Source organism: Microtus ochrogaster, chromosome 19 (assembly GCF_000317375.1).
Source record: "Microtus ochrogaster isolate Prairie Vole_2 chromosome 19, MicOch1.0, whole genome shotgun sequence".
In the NCBI taxonomy this organism is placed as follows: Eukaryota; Metazoa; Chordata; class Mammalia; order Rodentia; family Cricetidae; genus Microtus; species Microtus ochrogaster.
The window spans coordinates 10,484,745-10,503,637 of NC_022021.1; the positions used below are offsets into that span (position 1 = coordinate 10,484,745).

The following is an 18,893-nucleotide window of genomic DNA, read 5'->3' on the forward strand; positions in this document are numbered from 1 at the left end:
TCTCACTGTATCGAGGGCACTGGAAAACATAATGAACAGCATTTTATACTGCTGTAGTAGAGCTGTTCCTACAGACAGCTTTTCTTTATATTGAGACACATCAAAATCCCAGTATAAAAATAACTGTAGAAGGATCAGAACTATCATATGAATAAGTGTTTAATAGGCGGATTTATGCTATACAGGAGAGTGAGAAAAATTATGAATACATGCAGTGGTGACGATGGCTACAGATATTTTTAAAAAGTGGATTGTGCATTTGGGAGGTGGGGTGTTGTAAGAGATCAAGCATGAAAGATAAGCAGGCACCAGCCATGAAAGCCTCACTGTTTGGGCAGGAAAGGGGCATTTGACTCTTAAACTAGGATTAACAATCAGATTAGAAGTTTTAGAGACCACGTGGTAAAAGCGGAGATGGAAACAAAGGACTGACAGTGGCATGAAGTGTAGTTGGAAGGCTGTCACATCATCCAAAGGGCATGCAATAAAACTAGCCCTAAGAGAGGCCATTGAGATCGAGGGAAACAGAGAAACCTTAAGTATTTAATGTAGAATTGACAAAAATTTTTAATTGAAAAGATGGGGGAAACGAAAACAGAAGCAAGGATTAGATTATAGACTAACTTTGGTTCCTAGTTGGGAAGAGAATTTGATAGAGTCCTAGGGGTAAAGCAGGTTTGTGAAGTAATGGGCAGTTTAGTTTTTGATATTAATTTGTGTATGTTCCTGGTCATAACCGAAGACAGCTTAGTATGAGGGTCTAAAGCTGAGAATTCTAACCTCATGAAACAGTCTTGGCAGTTCTCAGCATGCTGCCAGTGGGAAAAACCTTGAGAGTGCTTAAGATGACTCAGAGAGAAGAGGGAAAAAGAAGAGGAGTTGAGACAAGAATACAAGCAGCCATTAAAGAACCGGTCTAAAAATAGGAGTCTGCAAAGGACACTGATAAGCACTAGAGGATAGAAACCAGGCCAGTGAGGTGTCACTGAAGCCAAGACCGTGCATAAAAACCGGGGCAAGTGCTCTGGCTTAAAACATTAAGGGTTCCTGATTTACTTGAATATCTAATAGGAGAGGTAGCAGGGATGGGAAAAGAAAGGAGTAGCAGTAGAGATAAGGGTTTTTTTTAAATGCAAGCATACAAATATATGCAAAAATGCAAATATAAATGTTGACCATGAAATCATACAAGAGTTTGCAAATGCTGCAGAAATGCTGGTTGGCTTTCATGTCCTGATCTTCATTTGTTTCTTCTTATCCTGTCGCTCTTTATTTCACATCCATACGGTGTGAAGAGGTTCAGATGTGCCAGGGCATCTGCTCTGTCTGCATAGTGTGATCCTGTGCTCTTTAGTCCCTTCCGTAACTAGCTTTTACACAGTCTTCATTGTCTGCCTGATGACAGTTTCTCCCGAAAGGGCAAGCCAGCCTCCTGAGTACTACCCAGTATTTGCTCAGTCTTTCATACTTCCATATGATTGCTGACTTAAAGATCCTCCTCTCCCTCTACGTGATGTGTTATTAACATGGAAAACATGTTTACCAGTTTCAAACTGGTCAAAATTCCTGTTTTAAGATGCCTAGCATACACCATAACCTCACAGTGTATACTGAGTGAGCACACGAGAGGTGTGCTGTGAAAGATCTGAGTGACTGAAGACAGAGCTCAGCTGGAAGGTTATTCTTCTAATGCAGGAAGCACACGTTTCCCTGGAATATGCAGCAAGGATATGAAGGCCATAGAAACCTCACTTTACCTTGAAACTATTATGGTGGGGTGTTTTGGGGCTGAATATTTTGGAGGCACAGGTTACATGGAACCCTGTGGAGTTAAGGAGGGACGGAATTTACATTGGTTACATTTGCTACATTCCTGTTGTAAGCATAAATTCAGCTTATTGCCTCTGTTTACAGCCAAACTTTTCATGTTCTTATATTAAAAGAAAAATTGAATAGGGGGAAAAGTCTTCTGTCCAACCAACTCTATAAGAACTCACCACAACCCTGAATTGACTGTCTTTCAGTTAACATTATTCATAGAGAACTTGAGGACTCTAATCATCACTAATTGGCCTTGAAAGAATCAGGCTGGTCTAACACTGTTCACTGATCTCTGGTAAGGGGGACATACGAGCTGTAACCAGTAGGAAAGGCAATTCATACTGACAGTCTTTAATTAATAGAATGCAGATAGCATGTGTGTCAGAACTTTGAGGGAATTATGTGTGCTCTGGAAACTAGGAGGCAAAGGTCTTTTTGCTAATGAGGAAAGGGGGTGAGGAGGGTGGAGAAGACTTGGAGTTTCTGAAGCAAAACAGAGGCTTATCACCACCACAAGATTTGTCCCTGAGAAGCTGATTATATGACAGCCCATTTTTACCCTTTCCCCAGCAGCCCATTTACTCATTTAGAGAACTCTGACGTCTGCCATTTAGATTGATTAAAATTGGAAAGAGTTTTTGAGGTCGTTGTTAAGAGTGTGGTTGGAATTTTCCCTATTGCCAGACTGAAGCCAAGTGAGATTGGTTTCAGGAAAATGTAGATTGTGCCAGCCAGTTCCACACTAGTGAAGTGAATGCAGAGGATTGATAATGAACTAAGCAATAACCAGGACAGTCCACAGGGACTCAATACCCAATATCCGGTGCACAGCGAATCCCATAAGAAATGGCGTATGTAACTTCATTCTCCTAACATGTGATCTCATGTACACTTCTACAGAAACAGCACGCTATTTAACTCTTCATTCGTTTTCTTTTAGTGTTTTAAAGGAACACATAAAGAAATCAATCTGACACCCAAATATCATATAAGCTGAGTCCTAAATTATTAAACTTCCACTAAAAGTTATTATCATAAAATAGTACAAGGAACTAAAGGTGGTTGTAAAAGAGATTAGTTGATACATGTAAACTAGCCATCATTTTGATGATTTGTTTTTTTCTTTTGTACTGAATTCCATGTTGTTTTGACTTAATATTGCTATTATCTAAATGGATTTTTTGTCTTATTTTACATGTTAATTTTTGATTATGAATATGGCAGTTCTAAACCAGGCCTAAATTACTATGTCCTCATGAATGGGATTAATAATCCCCTTAACAAAGCAGTGTGAGGGACCTTAGAAGTTAGCTGCCTTCTAACCATCACAGGTGTCTTCTGGGAGGAAAAGCTCTTGACTAGACACTGAATGTCTGTTTCCTCACCTCGGACGTCCTCGAATCATGAGCAATGCATTTCCATTGCTTTTAAGCTAGCTAGTTTGAAGCATCTTGTACCCTGAATAGACTAAGACAAGTGTCTTGCCTTGTGAGGATTCAGAATATTCTCAAATTGCTTCTTGTCAGAATATGTCTTGTTCGTTCTGGAAAAATTAGCTCACTGTTTTCTGTTTTCCATCCTTGCAAGACAAATCAAGTGTCATTATAGTCCGGATCCTTCATGTGTAACCTGTTTCGTTTCTCTGGGAGTTCTTAGAATCCTCCTTTTGTTCCAAGTGTTCTGAAATGTAGTGATTGTATTCATATGAATATCCTTCTATGAATTCACTTTTTAAAGAGTACTCATTTAAAATTAAAATTCAAAATAATCAGCTTATTAACATTTTTATGTCCTCTGTTTTGTTTCCCTTTCGATGACTGCATTATGCGAATTTAAATCCCTCTGTAGGAACTCTTGATTTGTATTGAGGTCCCTCAAGTTTCCTTTATGATGATCCAGGAAGACCTAGTGAGTTAAGCCTTATCACCTCCTCACAGCCCTGCCTCTCAATTACACCGTCTCTCATTTGCATCTCTATTATTTGTGTACTTGTGTGTATTTCTCTGTTTCTCTGGCAGTGACTTAGTGACTTTTGCTGTGTGTCTGTGTACTCCATACTTTGGTTCCTGCTGCCAGGAAGTGATATTTCAACTTGAGGTCTAGCATTCTGTTTGTGGACTTGTGACAAAAAGCCTTGTAAACGTGGGTGTCATCCTGTTAAATGACTTTCAGTTTCTACTTTAATTCTCTTGGCCAGCACTGGAAATGGATTTGGCTGTTGGTTTTTGTTCCTCCCCCCCCCCCCTTAGTCCTAAAGTTGCTAATTACAGCAGAAGAGCTAGTTAAGTGCCTTTTAGCACTGCCTGAGCGGGAGCACCTGAGTGCTAACTCTTAACAAGATACTTTTGGCAAGAAAACTCAGTTACTTAAATCGTCACTTTTTGTTGTTTACCCATTTTTCTCAACCTTGTCAAAAGAAAGGTGTTTGTTGAAATTATTTCCAGGCTGGTCATTTGTTTTCATTTGTCTCTAGGTGAACTTGGACATCAGAATAAACAGTATTAGTTTTTAGTGCGCCCTGAGAATCTGCTTTAATGAATGATTAATGACTTCTTGTGTTTATGATATAGTGCATCCTTGGTCAGTGATGCCAGAAAAAATTCCAAAATAGCAGCAGATATGAGAACTTTGTTTCCTAGAGATCTCAGATCAAAATATAATTAACAAAGTTCTTTCTTAGCATTATTTTATGTATTTTAATGCCAAGTATTTGAAACACTTATAATCAATAGTTTGAAAATTGTTAAGCCCTGTTCTTTCTTAGCAATAAATTCAAAAAATTAAGCATACCAATAACTTTTTAAAATCCATCTTATATTTAACTATTTTATTTTGGGACTTAGAGATACTTAACATTTTCATGATTTTTAGGGATCTCAGCTTTGAGTTTAATGGTCTATGATAACTTATAATGGAATCGTAATAATGCTAGCATAAATACTTTATTTAAAATGTGGGCAATATCTGTGTGATGACTTCTAATAATTATGTGTTTTCTTCAAGTAAAAGTAGTTCAGGCCTCTTTTGAGGATGGTAGGGTTGATGGAAGTGCATTATAAGTTCAAATTGGGAGGAGCCAAATTTTTATAGTTAGGGTGTGTGTGTGTGTGTGTGTGTGTGTGTGTGTGTGTGTGTGTGTGTGTATGCATGAGTGCTGTGTTACTAGGTTCTTGTTTTTTTATAGACTGTTTACAAAATAATGAGCAATCCTTTTCAGTGTTCATGAATCTCAGTGTTACACACCTGTACTGTGTTTAGTACACATAATAAGCAGTCATTTGACAGTGTTCATAATCTCCATTGTTATTTACCTGCACCATGTTTAGTACACATAATGAGCAATTCTTTGATAGTGTTCATGAATCTCCAGTGTTACACACCTGTTCCATGTTACAATACATAGCGAGCAATCCTTTGACAGTGTTCATGAATCTCCAGTGATACACACTTGTACCATGTTTAGTACACATAATAAACAATTCTTTGAGAGTGTTCATGAATATCTAGTGTTACACACCTATACCATGTTTAGAGCACAGAGATTGCATTTGATTACTCAGGACTCCTCCACAAATAGTTGTCAACATTGGTTTCCAAAGTAGAGAATTTTACAGTTGCTGTATAGTATGTAATCATTTTTACATGACCAGCATAATAAGAATGAATAGATGAGTTTATTCATGTTTCTTCTTATAAATTTTCTGATAGTGTTATATTATTTGTAGGACAGAATGATTCAGAAATAGGCAATGGCAAAGTTAACTAAAGGAAATAAAAATAATTGAAATAGGGTCTTACTCAATTAGTCGAAGCTGCGCTGAATTTACTCTGTGGTCCAAGAAGTCCAGTCTTTGGTTTTCATGCCCAGATACTTGCCTTTTATTGCATTTTACTGTAGGGGATAACTGATGTTCATACCTTTCAAAGCATAATGTAACCCACAGCCAGAAATTGCTTACTCTGAAGGAGAAACAAAACTTTGCATTTATTTTAAACATTATAATTAGTTAAAGAATAAGTTAAGATTATTTTTAATTTGAAAAAGAGAACATGAATTTGAGAGGAGTGTTAGGGGTCGATCTGGCAGAAGTTAGGAATGAGAGATGAATGTCAAAAACACTATATTCATATATGATATAAATTTTTAAATATTTTTTAAATATTTGAATGATATTTTGACTAACATTGATTTAGAATTAGTTTTTTTCTTCTTTTTTGTTTTTTTTTTAAAGACATGATATATAGGGCCCCTTGTTCTTGTTTCTGCATTAGTACTTTGTAGATTGTTTTATTCAAGCCAAAGTGTACACACATTCCCTATACACTTGATATTTTAAAAGTCTCCCATGATGAAAACCTTCCTTCTCTAAAAACACACTGACAGCTGCAATACAGAGAGGATGCCGGCACCTTTGGGGATATGTGTTTTGTTTACAGTGTCTTCTGTTGTTTACAATTAAAGTAAACTTAGTTGTTCTCTTGCATCTCACAAGGTAATGTTGTACAGATGACCTTTAACTTTCAGTTTGTTTACACTCAGAAAAGCTTCAAAAAGTACATGTTCAATTTTTTTCCAATTTATATAGTCTTCATGTCAATAAACTTTTTAAACTTTACCCTTGTTACATGGACTCGTCTTTTATTATATGAAAAATTTTAAATGCTCTTGAGCATATGATTAAAAGCCTAAAATAAATAATTAAATCAGATACAGCAATCTCAAATAGTTTAGACCAACTGAATTTCTGCTCTTTTCCAGTACATTTTTGTTTAATGTTTCTTAAATTGTTTAATTCAAGCAAATGAGTTCCTTTCCAATGGGTATACTCATTGAAATAAAGGAAATTCTTTTGTTTATCTGATACTATTTTAGTTTTTTCAAGAGCTCCTAAAAGATGCGATAAAACAAAGGATTAGTGAATATTATGAGCAGTTTAGGCTTAAAAATAGTGATGTATCTCTATATATATTTTGTGGTTAGTAATGTAATACCTTATCCTCTAAAATATGTTTATAATCTCAAATCTACACTATTTCTTTTAGCTTCTTCTTTTTTTTTTTTTTTTTGGTGTGACAGAGTTAGTTTCAGTCACAGTTCAGGATACAGCCTGCTGTAGTGGAGCACCACCACAGCCACAGTCGCCGGAGAGACTGGCTGAGCTCTAGCCAGAGGCACTGGTAGAAAACAGTGCACACATCTGTGCTGTGCTTTCTGGTCCACTCTTTTACTACCCAATAATGAACTTATTCATGATTATCGTCATAGGCATATCTTCAGGTCAACCTGATTTAGACAGTCATTGAAACTGTCTTCCTCAGTCCTTCCGGATTGTGTTGCGTTGACAGTTAAAAAGCAACCATTACAGCACGGATTTTCTTCAGTTATTAGATGAGTATAAATGTCATTCAACATCTAAGATTCATATTTTAACCTTTTTGTCATTGTGTCCATTATTTTCTAAATGTCTTCTAACCATATGTTCTATATGAACATTTAAATCAGGAAACTTTTATGTAGAAGAGTTTACCTTTTGGTGTTATATATCCAAATGACAATAAATTAAAGGAAATTACTGAAGTTATTAGTTGCCATATAGGTTATAGGCCTGGATTTCTGTATTAATAACTTCTATTTAGATTATTTTGTTTGATTTTTATATTGTATGATATGTCCCAAAATTCTCAACCTGAGAAATGAAACATTTTCAAAATATTTACATTAAATACATAAACTACTAGAAAGTAATTATCTAGGAGCAAAAAATTGGGAATAAATCCCAAACAAGTGACTTTTTGATGCTAATGATATCAATATATGTTTATATAAATATATAGATAATTAGTACATGTGTTCATTTGAGTTACATAACCAACACTTGCATTTAGTGCTTTATTCTGGTTACTTCCTAAAATCGTTGTAAGATTCTTAATTTTTATGAAAGTATTGTATTCTTTTATGTTGTATTCATTTAGTATTATTATTATTAGCAAGTCATAATCTTTGCATAAGAAGGCAATTCCTTTGTAGTTTCTCTAGATTATCGGTTTCTCAAAATTCTTTTAATATCACCTGGGTATTTAACCATTTAACTTTTAACTATTACCAATACTAGATATTTCTTCAGTAGCACCTTATATATGAATTATTCCAATTGTTATATACAAATATATCCTTTTATTTTAGTAGTACATGAATTAAAAATCATATTGTGTAGCATGTTCCTTTACTCTGAGCAGAGGAATGTAAACTTAGGCTTTTATGAGTGGATGGTGTGGCATATCCAAGAGAAGGTATTGCTTTCTTTTCTGATACAAAATTAGAGACATTATTTTTAGGCTATTATTAGCTGATTCACATCATAAATGCAATAAGAAACTAAGGAGTGACCCAGTTTTGTGCTGTATGTTGACTGTAGTGTATGTGGTAAGTACACTTTCTGTTTTAAACTCAAACATTTATTCCCCTCAGAAGAAACTATGTTGAAAACTGTTTAATTGTTCATTTTCAACACTATTCCAAAACTGAACGTTTTCCTTTTATTTCTTTTTGTTCTTTTTAGTTTAGACTTGTTTCCTTCAACCTAGACAAAGTTCAAAACTCAACTGAAGTCATTAGAGAACTCATTTGTTACTGCTTGGACACCATTGCAGAAAAACAAGCCAAAAACGAGCACCTGCAGAAGGAAAACGAAAGACTCCTGCGAGATTGGAATGATGTTCAAGGCCGGTATGTAAACAGTGTGCTTGCATCAGGAAAACACTGAGCTCTTTCATTCCTGTAGACGTAAGCTAATGATATATAAATTTACAACATATGTAGAACAGGCATTTTATAAAATCCCTCCCTAATTATTCCTTTACTCATTTTTTATTCAACCACGTTATTAGTGTCTGTTTTGTACAACAGGCGAGTATTAACCATTTCAGCTCTCTTGTTGCTTGGTAGAGTCAACAAACAAGAAAGTAAGCGGTGACTGCAGATCAAGTATCACAGGCCATTATTATATTGATAAAAATTAGTAGCCAGAGTGTGTTGCCTGCTGACAGTCTGTGTGTTAAGCATACACATGGCCTGACCTAGTCCTCAGCTCTTGCAAAGAATAAGGATATTTATAAGGAAAGGATTAAAGTAGCTTAATTTATAGAATTAATAATTAACAAAGGAGATATGAAATATAAATAAGTATAGTTTACTTTTTGTTTGGAGTTGTTGAATAATAACTATTTCAAATGATGTGTGTCTTGGCCCCACTAGAGACATTTCCCCTGACTGAAAATTCATGCTACAATCATTTTTAAAAAATGACATAATTGCTGCTACTGAATAAGACATTGAAAAGGTTTTCATTTTCCTGGATTTGCCTCTTGTATTTTTTAATGTTGAATAAGGATGATAGATTTCTTTCCAACTACTACTTTTTCATGTAAATCATGTTTTCTCACCCAGTATATAATTTGTATTATTCTGTCTCACAAAAGGTGTTTGAACTGCATTATGAATACTTATATGTTCACAGAGACTAATGTGATACGTATATGTTTGTATGTATAACAGTGCTTGGAGTAATTGATATATATATATATATATATGTTAGATTTTAAAAATGTCTCAAATGTCTCATTCAAGGTCAAGGTATAATAACATTCATCCTATTTTAAAGAAACCTGTGAACTTTTAGGATAACTATTGTGTTTGCTGTATATGCACCTGAAGAGTCCTTGAGGAAGTACATATTAAAGAGTTTGATGGTTTTCATCATATGTATATGAGAATGAGCATAATTAAAAGAAGTTATTAACAGTAAATAAAATGAACTAAGGTAGCTCATGTAAAATTGAATAACTAATTCCCAGTTATTGTAAACGGAGACTGCTCATTTATTTCCTGGCCTCCCAGACCTTTATAATCACACAGAAACTATATTAATTGCAACTGTTTGGCCTATTAGCACAGGCTTCTTATTAAAGAACTCTTACATATTAAATTAACCCATTTCTATTAATCTCTGTATTACCATGAGGTTGTGGCCTACTAGTAAGGTTCCGGCAGCTGCATCCTTTTTCTTTGGCTACTACATGATGTCTCTCTGACTCCCCCTACTCTCTCTCTATATCTTTATTTGGATTTTCGACCTGACTTTACTCTGCTAAGTCATTGACTAAAACAGCTTTGTTCATTATCCAAGAAAGCAATACATATACAGAAGTACATCCCATATCATCTCCCCTTTTTGTTTAAATATAAAAGAAAGTTTTAACTTTAGCACTGTAAAATTTTATAGAACAAAACAGATATCAAGCAGAATTACAGTTACAATATTTCATTGTAATTAAAAAATTATATCTAATTTATCTTTTATCAAAACTAAGGAAAACTGTAATTATAATTATCTCTCTTTAACTCCATCAAATACTCCAGAAGGAAATAAAATTACCTAGGTGTGCATTCTAGGCAACTTCTAAAACTCTAGAATAGACAGAAACATCTTGCTATCTGGACAGTTACCCGAAGTTCTTCTGCAATGTGGAGCATCCATTTTCAGCTCACAGGCCAGTAGTATCCAGCAGAATTTTTGCTGAAACTGGAAATTTGAAGGCTTGTTTTGACTGGCAAAGTTTATTAGTTGCTTTCATCTGTGTCCTGTAGAATATCTGACAGTTTCTACTGTGAAGAAGGAACCATGAAGAACTATATTTATATATGTATATATATATATTATATTGCCCTTTAATTGAAAACAAACATTTCCAGACAATCATTTTGAAAATTTAGCTGTTCTTTTCTCCAAACTACTTTCTGCTGTTTGTTGGGCCTAGTATTTTTAGGGCTCATGGAGACCTTTGGGAGGGATCTTGTTCCATCAAAACCACATTAGCCTTGAAGGAATCCACAGGTTTTCATCCTCTGTGTAAACAAAAGTTGAACCTCCTTTCTAATGGAACATATCCTTAGACTCAAATTTTGAAGTCAAGATACCTTTATGTTGATTTAGCTTAGCAGCCCCCCCCCCAATCAAATGTCTCTCTATAGTTAGCTCTTTAGCAGTCAAAAAATTTAAAGAAAACACAATAATATATATAATCCAGATACTCTGTGTACATACCATCTTTTCATGGCTTATTTTGTTTACTCTATTTTTAATATTTATCTAATTATCTTTACTTCTTTAATCTATGACTGTTGGTACTCTTTTACATTATGCTAACTATCTCTTTAAAGATTTTATTTTTAAATCCATTTACATCTTTTTATAACTGTCTATATTCTTTTTCCTCTCTCCCAAGCCTACATGTATTTTTAAAATACACTGTGTCTTGTTTAGAGGCCTTTTATGTCTGAATCTGTCTTATTGTGTATCTATAATTCTTTTTTGACAAAGAGCATTGTCACTGGTAAGCAGTGTGGTCGTGGCAACCCTGGATGCTGATTGACTCCACTTCTCTTGGCCTTTGAGTGTGGCTGAGGTATGGAGGTACGTTTACCACCTCTGTGAGCCATGCTCACTGCTCCAGCTCCAGGGATGCAACCTGTCTGTCTATGTTTCAATAAGCAAGCTGTACCACTGTGCTCACAAACCCCATTTAAGTTCAGGACCTCCCAAAAGACCCAGAGCCAACATCTTTTAAAGGAACTATGCAATTTTTGCTGCTAATGATGATTCAGGAAGCCTTCTCTTAAAAGAACGGCACCTCTGCTAGCCACCAAGAAACAGAGCCTATATGAAAAAAAAATGGGGCTACCAAGAAACTCCAATTGAATCCATTTTTGTGGGTCTAAGCGTGTTTTTTTTTTTTTTAAATAAACTTTTTTGGGTTTTATGTGGATGTACGTCGCCGAACGTTGGATGTCATTTTGTAAATGGAGACTGCTCGTTTGTTTTCTGGCTGCCCGGACCTGAATAATCACACAAAACCTGTATTACTTGCAACCCTGTTTGGCCTTTTAGCTCAGGCTTCTTATTAACTAACTAACTAACTCTTACATATTAAATTAACCCATTTCTATTAATCTGTCTATTGCCACGAGGCTGTGGCTTACTGGTAAGATTTCACTGGTGGCATCTTTCTCCTTAGGCATGGCATCTGTCTGACTTCAACTACTCTCTTTCTATATCTGTGTTCTGATTTCCCACCTGTCTTTTTCTGCTAAGCTATTGGCTGAAATAGCTTTATTCATAATCCAATAAAAACAACACATACTGAAGGACATCCTACACCAAGTTATCTTTGACTTTCACATTTTTATATTAAAGGAATGCTTTTATTGTTGTTTCCTTCCAGCTCAAAATTATTTTTTTATATTCTGATATTTAACCTATTGTGTAAATGAATGAAATCCAGTTTATATATTAGGAGACTATATAGAAAATCAGTTAATTCTTCTCTTTCATTTTTATTTTTTTATTTAATATGAATTTGTATCATATCTGTGCTTCAAAGCATTATTAGGACTAATATCCATAGTCTGATTGTATTTTTCTGTTTTTTATAAAAATAAATTAAATGAAAGGAGATCAATTGTGGTTATGATATACCACTTTATTTTCATAATAAAACTCAAAATATCTTCAGTGACAGGGAATTTGAATCACAAATTGCCTACAGAAATGCAGACTGGGTACTCTGTACTTGAACCAATTGCTTTAAAATGCCTACTGGTAACCAAAAAAGTACTGTGTGATTGGCATTCAGCTCCAGGTGCCTGAGCTGCAAGCAGCAGGGAGTGAAGAAGAGCCTGAAGCCTGTGCAGTGAATGCAAGTGTGAACAGTGTGTACTTCTGTGGAACACAGGTCCTTGACTTGCTTTCTGGGGTTTTGCATGCCAGCAACAAGGCATTGCCTGTCACTTGTCTTGTATGATTGCTCTAGCTAGCTCTTTTGCTGTCATTACTGGGTCAGATATCTTCTATTTGGCCTAACAATGTGTTGCCAATGGAGTGAGCCTACAAATTGAGGGAAAGGGATCCTCTTCAGAGAATTCTAGGCTCTTGTTTGTATAATTGCTATGAGATCAGTGAATTCACATATTTCCTGAATTTGTTTTCTTTCCTTTTGCGCAGACAGCGTGCTGACTCTGAGGCTCTCTCAGTACAATGTGTCTCGTCACAGCAGCAGTTTCTCAGGGTTCTCTTCCTAGGAGCTAGAATTTCAGAATGTGAGAGCATTTAGCACACTGACTCCCCATGGCTGCAGTATTAGCTAGGGCATGGCTTTCAAGAGATTAGAAGCAGAACCCAAGTGTACTGAATTTAGAAACTGGGGACCTAGAAAGTAGACCCTCATCAGACATTAGGCCCTGTTAAGAGTACCAGTTCACTTATCAACATAACCTCTGATTGGGATCGTGTTCATTTGTGATGATATCATTTCTTCCCACACCATTGCACTTGTACTGCAGATAAAGGAAAGAAGGTGTTCGAAAGAAAGGCTCAAACAGGGCGACAGAAATTCCTACAAAAACTGTGGTAGATGGGTCTGAAATGTATTGGGATTGAGTAGGCATTAATATGAGCAAACTCAATAATGTACTTGTATGCTTATTAATTCCTACACTGTTTATATTCTATTTCAGGAGTTTTGTATACTAACAAGTTGTTTACAAAATATAGTTACATTTTAAAGAGAAATTAAATGCTAAATAATATATCTTCAATTTTGAATATAGTTTTGAATTGAAATGTGTATCAGTATTTGCTCAAAAGCAGATATGAATTTCTTTTCTTCAGGATGACAGGAATAAACAAGACTTTATAAAGGAGTAAGGAATTACAGGATAATAGAAAGTATAAACTTCAATGCACAGGACTTAGCATCTTTTTCCTATTACTGTTTAAATATCATTCAATAAGTGTACCCTTTGTTCCATTTTGAGTATGTTACATTACAGGGTTAGTTTTGGATTTTTTTAAATAAAAGGAAAACATTAGAAATTTGTATGTGAGTCCTGAGGTTATTAGCTGTATTTATTTACTAGATTTTTTTTACTTAATTTCAAACAATAAGTCTCAAGTTTCATGTTACTGAATAAGTGTTTTGTTTGCAGTCAGAACTCAGTTTAGAAATTTCAAGCTTTATTGTGAGTTATAGTTATTATAGCCATAATAGGAGGCCGTCTTCAGTGAACTGAGATGACTGAATTAGCAAGCCCTGGAAACTCTTTCTCTTTGTCTTAATGCCTTCAAGGTAGAATCACATTATCTACAGATGAATTCAGTCTGATTTTTAAAGACCTCTGGGGATATCCTTCTGTCTCCATGGCAGCCCATTAGATTGTTTAAGAACAGTTACAGAAAATCTTCCCTTCAGAGAGCACAAGAAACAGCTGTAGCCTTCCTCTTCCTGGCCTGGGGCCATCTTCAGTCTCTGGCATCATTCTCTTCAGCTCTCAGCCTTCTTCAGCCATCCTGTGCTACTTAGATTCTCTTTCATTTTACAGCCTAGTGCTGGTGTAATGTGGGCTGAATGCACTGTTAATATTATGATCACTATACTGTTTCTGTACCATATGCTCACATGCATGTGCCTCTTATTTGTTCTGAACTGTGAGTCTGTTATTTTATTTGGGATGTTTTTGTATGAAATTTCTTTGTGTTTGCTCTTTTTTTGGAATACTGTTTTTAGATTGCTTTACTACTCACTAATGTTTTATTTTGAATCATTGATACCTTTGTAATTAGTATTTTTTTATTTGTCTCCTTTTAAAATAAGTGTATTCTAGTCTAACTTCCCAAGTCCCTGTTTACTGAGGTTCACGATAAAGCTTAGCATTATTGATCTATGTCATGGACACTTTCGGAAGGACAGATGTCATTGGATTTTTTCTGTTTGATGCTACTTACAGCATCATCTCATTTGAGCCTGGCCTTAGAAAAAGGTCCTTGACTAGCTGTAATCTTTTTCAGTGGTTTGTGGGTTTATTTTATTGTCCCTAGGTAAGACAGAAGTCTCATGCCTCTCCTTAATCAGTGGTCTCACCTGATCAATCTTGCCCAGTTTTTCAGATACAAGTTTGGCAAGGAGCAAGTACTATGTAAGGCACAGCAAATTACAATGCTATAGAAGATTGGTTTTAAAGATAATTTAGGTCACAAGCTCTACATGTCTTAAGTCCCAAATACTGAATAAAAAGGTAATATTCTCTGAGTCTACTGAGAAAATAAATTTGTATTCTGTGACTATTTATAATAATACCCTATGCTGTACAACTCAGCTGTTCCTGGGAGGTTTTGTCATGGTTGATGATCAGTTTACTGCAATAAAGGAGTACAAACAGGGAAGGTTAACCTACATGAGGCACAACTATTTTCCCTGTAACAGAAAGATACTACCTTTTACAATATAGTTGTGGTATGGTTATTCAGGCTTATATTACTTTTGTGAAAATTATTTAAATTTCACTTTTAAAATTTAATGTGTTATACAAATGATAGTTTTCAACTGGGCACATGCCTTTAATCCTAGCACTTGGGAGGCAGAGGCAGGCAGATTTCTGTGAGTTCAAGGCCAGCTTGCTTCAAAGCAACACAGAGAAACTCCATCTCAAAAAACCAAAAATAAATAAATAAAAAATGATAGTTTTCATAAAGTTGTGGGAATTAGCTTGATAGTTGATATATGTGCATAATTTTTAGTCAAGAACTTCAGGGATGTTTATATGAAAGTCAAATATGAAATTAAGTCTAATAGATTCTGAATTTGTTGCTATTTCTAAATTTTGGGTAAGATATTGGAGTATGTATGAAATTTATTGCAGTATACTTATTTGTGTATGTCTAAAATATTTTATTATTATTTGTACTGGGATAGTTTAGGTGTATGTATATATGGTGTTACATTAGAAAATATAATATGAAAACAAGAGAATGTTCACATGACAACTAACATCTGAGATTATAGATATAACATACCCCTGCATGAAATGAACCATAAATAATGGCAATATTTTTTGAAACTTGAAAGACTGAAAGGAAAGAGACATTCCTAAGAAAAGTTACATACCATTGCGGTCTCTTATATCCAATGAGGCAAAATAAGTTTGCTAAGTCCCTTTTTGCCAGTGTGAAGTATCTGAAGAAATACATGTCCTATCTTATGCTTTTAGGAAAAGTCTTCAGCCACTAGCAAGGACACAGTACTGCTGAAGTATTCAGATTAGTCTCCTGGCTGGTAGACCAGTAGTATACAACTAGAAGGGCTCCAGAGTGAAAGGGGCATCTCCAAGGAAGAGAACTTAAAGGTTATGTTGCTCTCAAACCAATCTAATGCCTGACTGGTTTGCATCTTGGAGGACAGGCTCAGAGAAGCTACAGAAGGGCATGTTGAAAAGGACAAGTACTCTTGGAGACATGTAAGAAATCATCGATTGAGCTGGGGAAAAAACTCTTCCTGTGAATTGACTTTATCTCCTCAGTGTATACTGATCATCTCGGCTAGGCACTGGGAATAAAGCAGTTGGTAGAACACACATGTTCTCTGGTCTCATGGAATGACAGCCTTAGTAAAATCCATGATAAAAGAATCTGCACTGATTAGTTCAAGAATAGTATTGTTAGGTAGTCTTTTTTACCTTACAATAAATTCTCTGTATTTATAAATAGATAGGTTGTGGGAGACATTAAGGGCCTATATGAAAAGTATCACATTTTGGCAATTTTATTTTTAATAATTTCATTGTATTATATGTAAATATTTAATTAATATTAGGACATGTAGAGCACATATAAAATATGTTTAGGAATATGTGGAATAAGCAGCATTGTAAAAATAAAAATAGGCAAAACTCGACTATATTTAAAAGAATACTGTTAATGAAAGTATTTGTGTTTAAGTTTGTAAATAGAGATTTATTCATAACCTGCTTACGTACACAGCAGGTATAATCATTCTCCCTATAGCTTGCATTATTAAAGAAATGAAATCTCTTGAGCATTAAAGCAGTCCAGCGAATATTATAATTTATAATTACTAAACAATTTTGTTTCTTTTTTCTTACATATCTGAAACTGAAATATATGTACTTTTTTGACAAATTCATAATTTCTTTATTGTCTTCTTTGAAATATCAAGAGGCATAATTCAATTCATTACATTTGTGTTTCTATTTATATTTAGGTGTGCGCATGCATGTGTGGTGGGTTATAAAGACACAAGATCAATTATGTTCTTGTAGAACAGGTCATAGTCTGAACATTGACAATAAATTAGGTGTATTGCTTTAATATAAAATATGTTAGGTGCTGCTATATATATATTATTAATATACTAAGGAAGTTGTATACTTATTTGAATTTCTCAAGAAAATATTATTTTGTAAATAAGCTATATATAGATAAATTATTATGTTTGGAGACTTAGTTTAAAATTTTTTATTTCTATCCATTTTCATTATTCTTTGGTTTAGAACATTAATTACAAATATTAATAGTTATTAGTTTCCAATTTATTCAATTCTCTTCTAGTACATTGAAGTTTTTGAAAGCATGTGTAAAAATGAACTTAGTTGTTTTTGCCTTCAAGTTTTCTTGAGATTGTGAGAATGAGATTGGATGAATTAATGATGTGGGATCTCCATGACTTATGATTTGTTCACTTGCTTGATTTTTTTAGATTTGAGAAATGTGTGAATGCCAAGGAAGTCTTGGAAGCTGATCTGTATCAAAGATTTATCTTGGTGCTGAATGAGAAGAAAACAAAGATCCGAAGCTTGCATAAATTGTTAAATGAAATCCAGCAGCTGGAAAAGAACATGAAACCTGAAAGGTACATCCGTGTGCTCTTAGACACAGGTGTAAATGTAAGGAGACTGGCTTTACAAACTGAGGGCAAGGTAGAGGCTAATTTTAATAATCCGGTTTGTTTTGTTTTGTTGTAGTCTGGGTTTAGATATTCTATCGCAGGTGAATGCATTCTCTATAGAGTTTCTGTTGACATTCATGGTGTCCTTTAAAGTACAACATTCAGTCATGATCTATAAAACTGGCATCTTGGGGTAGTTTGAAAGAAAGTGGCCCCCAAAGGAGTGGCACTATTAGGATATGTGACTTTGTTGGAGTTGGTGTGGTTTTGCTGGAGAAAGTATATCACTGTAGAGGTTGGCTTTGACGGGAGGTTGGCTTTGTGGGTTCATATATGTTCAAGCCATGCCCAGAGAGACAGTCTATTTCCTATTGCCTTCTGATCAAGATGTAGTCAGCATTGTGTCTTCCTGCATACCTCCAGTCCAGTCCCCACCATAATGGTAATGGACTGAACCTCTGAAACTGTAAATGAGCCACCTCAGTTAAATGTCTTCCTTTGTAAGACTTGCCGTGCTCATAGTGTCTCTTCACAGCAATAAAATGCCTGACTCAGACTGGGTTTAATTTACTTATTTAATTCTTAGACTTTATGAACTAAGAAATATATCATTTAGCAAAACGTTTCACCTCCTCTAAGGTTCAAGTTGGTTGAATGTCTGTAGTCTTTACATCTCGCAATGTTAAGTATAAATCCAGCTAATGAATGGTAAATTCCATGGGGCACTTACGTTGTTTGATAAACATATGTTATTATTTTTATCATTGTCAAGCTTTTTTTCTGTCTAAAACAATCTATAAACTTGATTTCTAAGGAAAAAATTCATAGATTACAAGTGGCTAGTATAGATTTAGATAATTTTAAGTGTTTTTAGTTATTAAGTCATATAGAAAAGATTCAATTGCCTTGAATCTGAAATGAAGCATAGCTTTTGAATAACACAGTATAAAGAAGGTAGTGTTTAATTTCAGCCTTTCCTAAGTCGGGTCCTGGTCTGGCACTGAGGGCTACATGCCTATGGTCTGAACAGCTATATAAGCAGGCTGTTCTTCATTTGGGGGGCAATTTAATGAAATGTAGAGCTGCTATCAGATTTTTACAATGCTAAGCATTTGCTCACAGGGATAACTTGGTGGAATGTTTGGACAGAATAAAATGTGATAAAATAATTAATTACTAATAGTGGGCATTAAACAAGAGTTTATTAATTAAAATAAAACCTTTCTTTTTTATTTAATTTTTATTTATTTATTTATTTTTTATTGAGAAAAAAAATT

At 34.7% G+C, this 18,893-nt stretch overlaps 1 protein-coding gene across 5 annotated transcripts in view; it reads left to right on the forward strand.

Moving 5' to 3' along the window:
* Xrcc4 (X-ray repair cross complementing 4) overlaps nucleotides 1-18,893 on the forward strand; it is a 203,300-nt gene that overhangs the window by 65,507 nt on the left and 118,900 nt on the right. For all 5 annotated transcript variants that reach the window (XR_001229116.1, XM_013349636.1, XM_013349637.2 and 2 more), the window contains 2 exons: nucleotides 8,382-8,548; nucleotides 17,428-17,580. Coding sequence is in view for 4 of the 5 variants with exons in the window: in XM_013349636.1 (XP_013205090.1) it covers nucleotides 8,382-8,548; nucleotides 17,428-17,580 (320 nt within the window). In the remaining variant the exon portion in view is untranslated. The remainder of the gene's footprint in view (nucleotides 1-8,381; nucleotides 8,549-17,427; nucleotides 17,581-18,893) is intronic.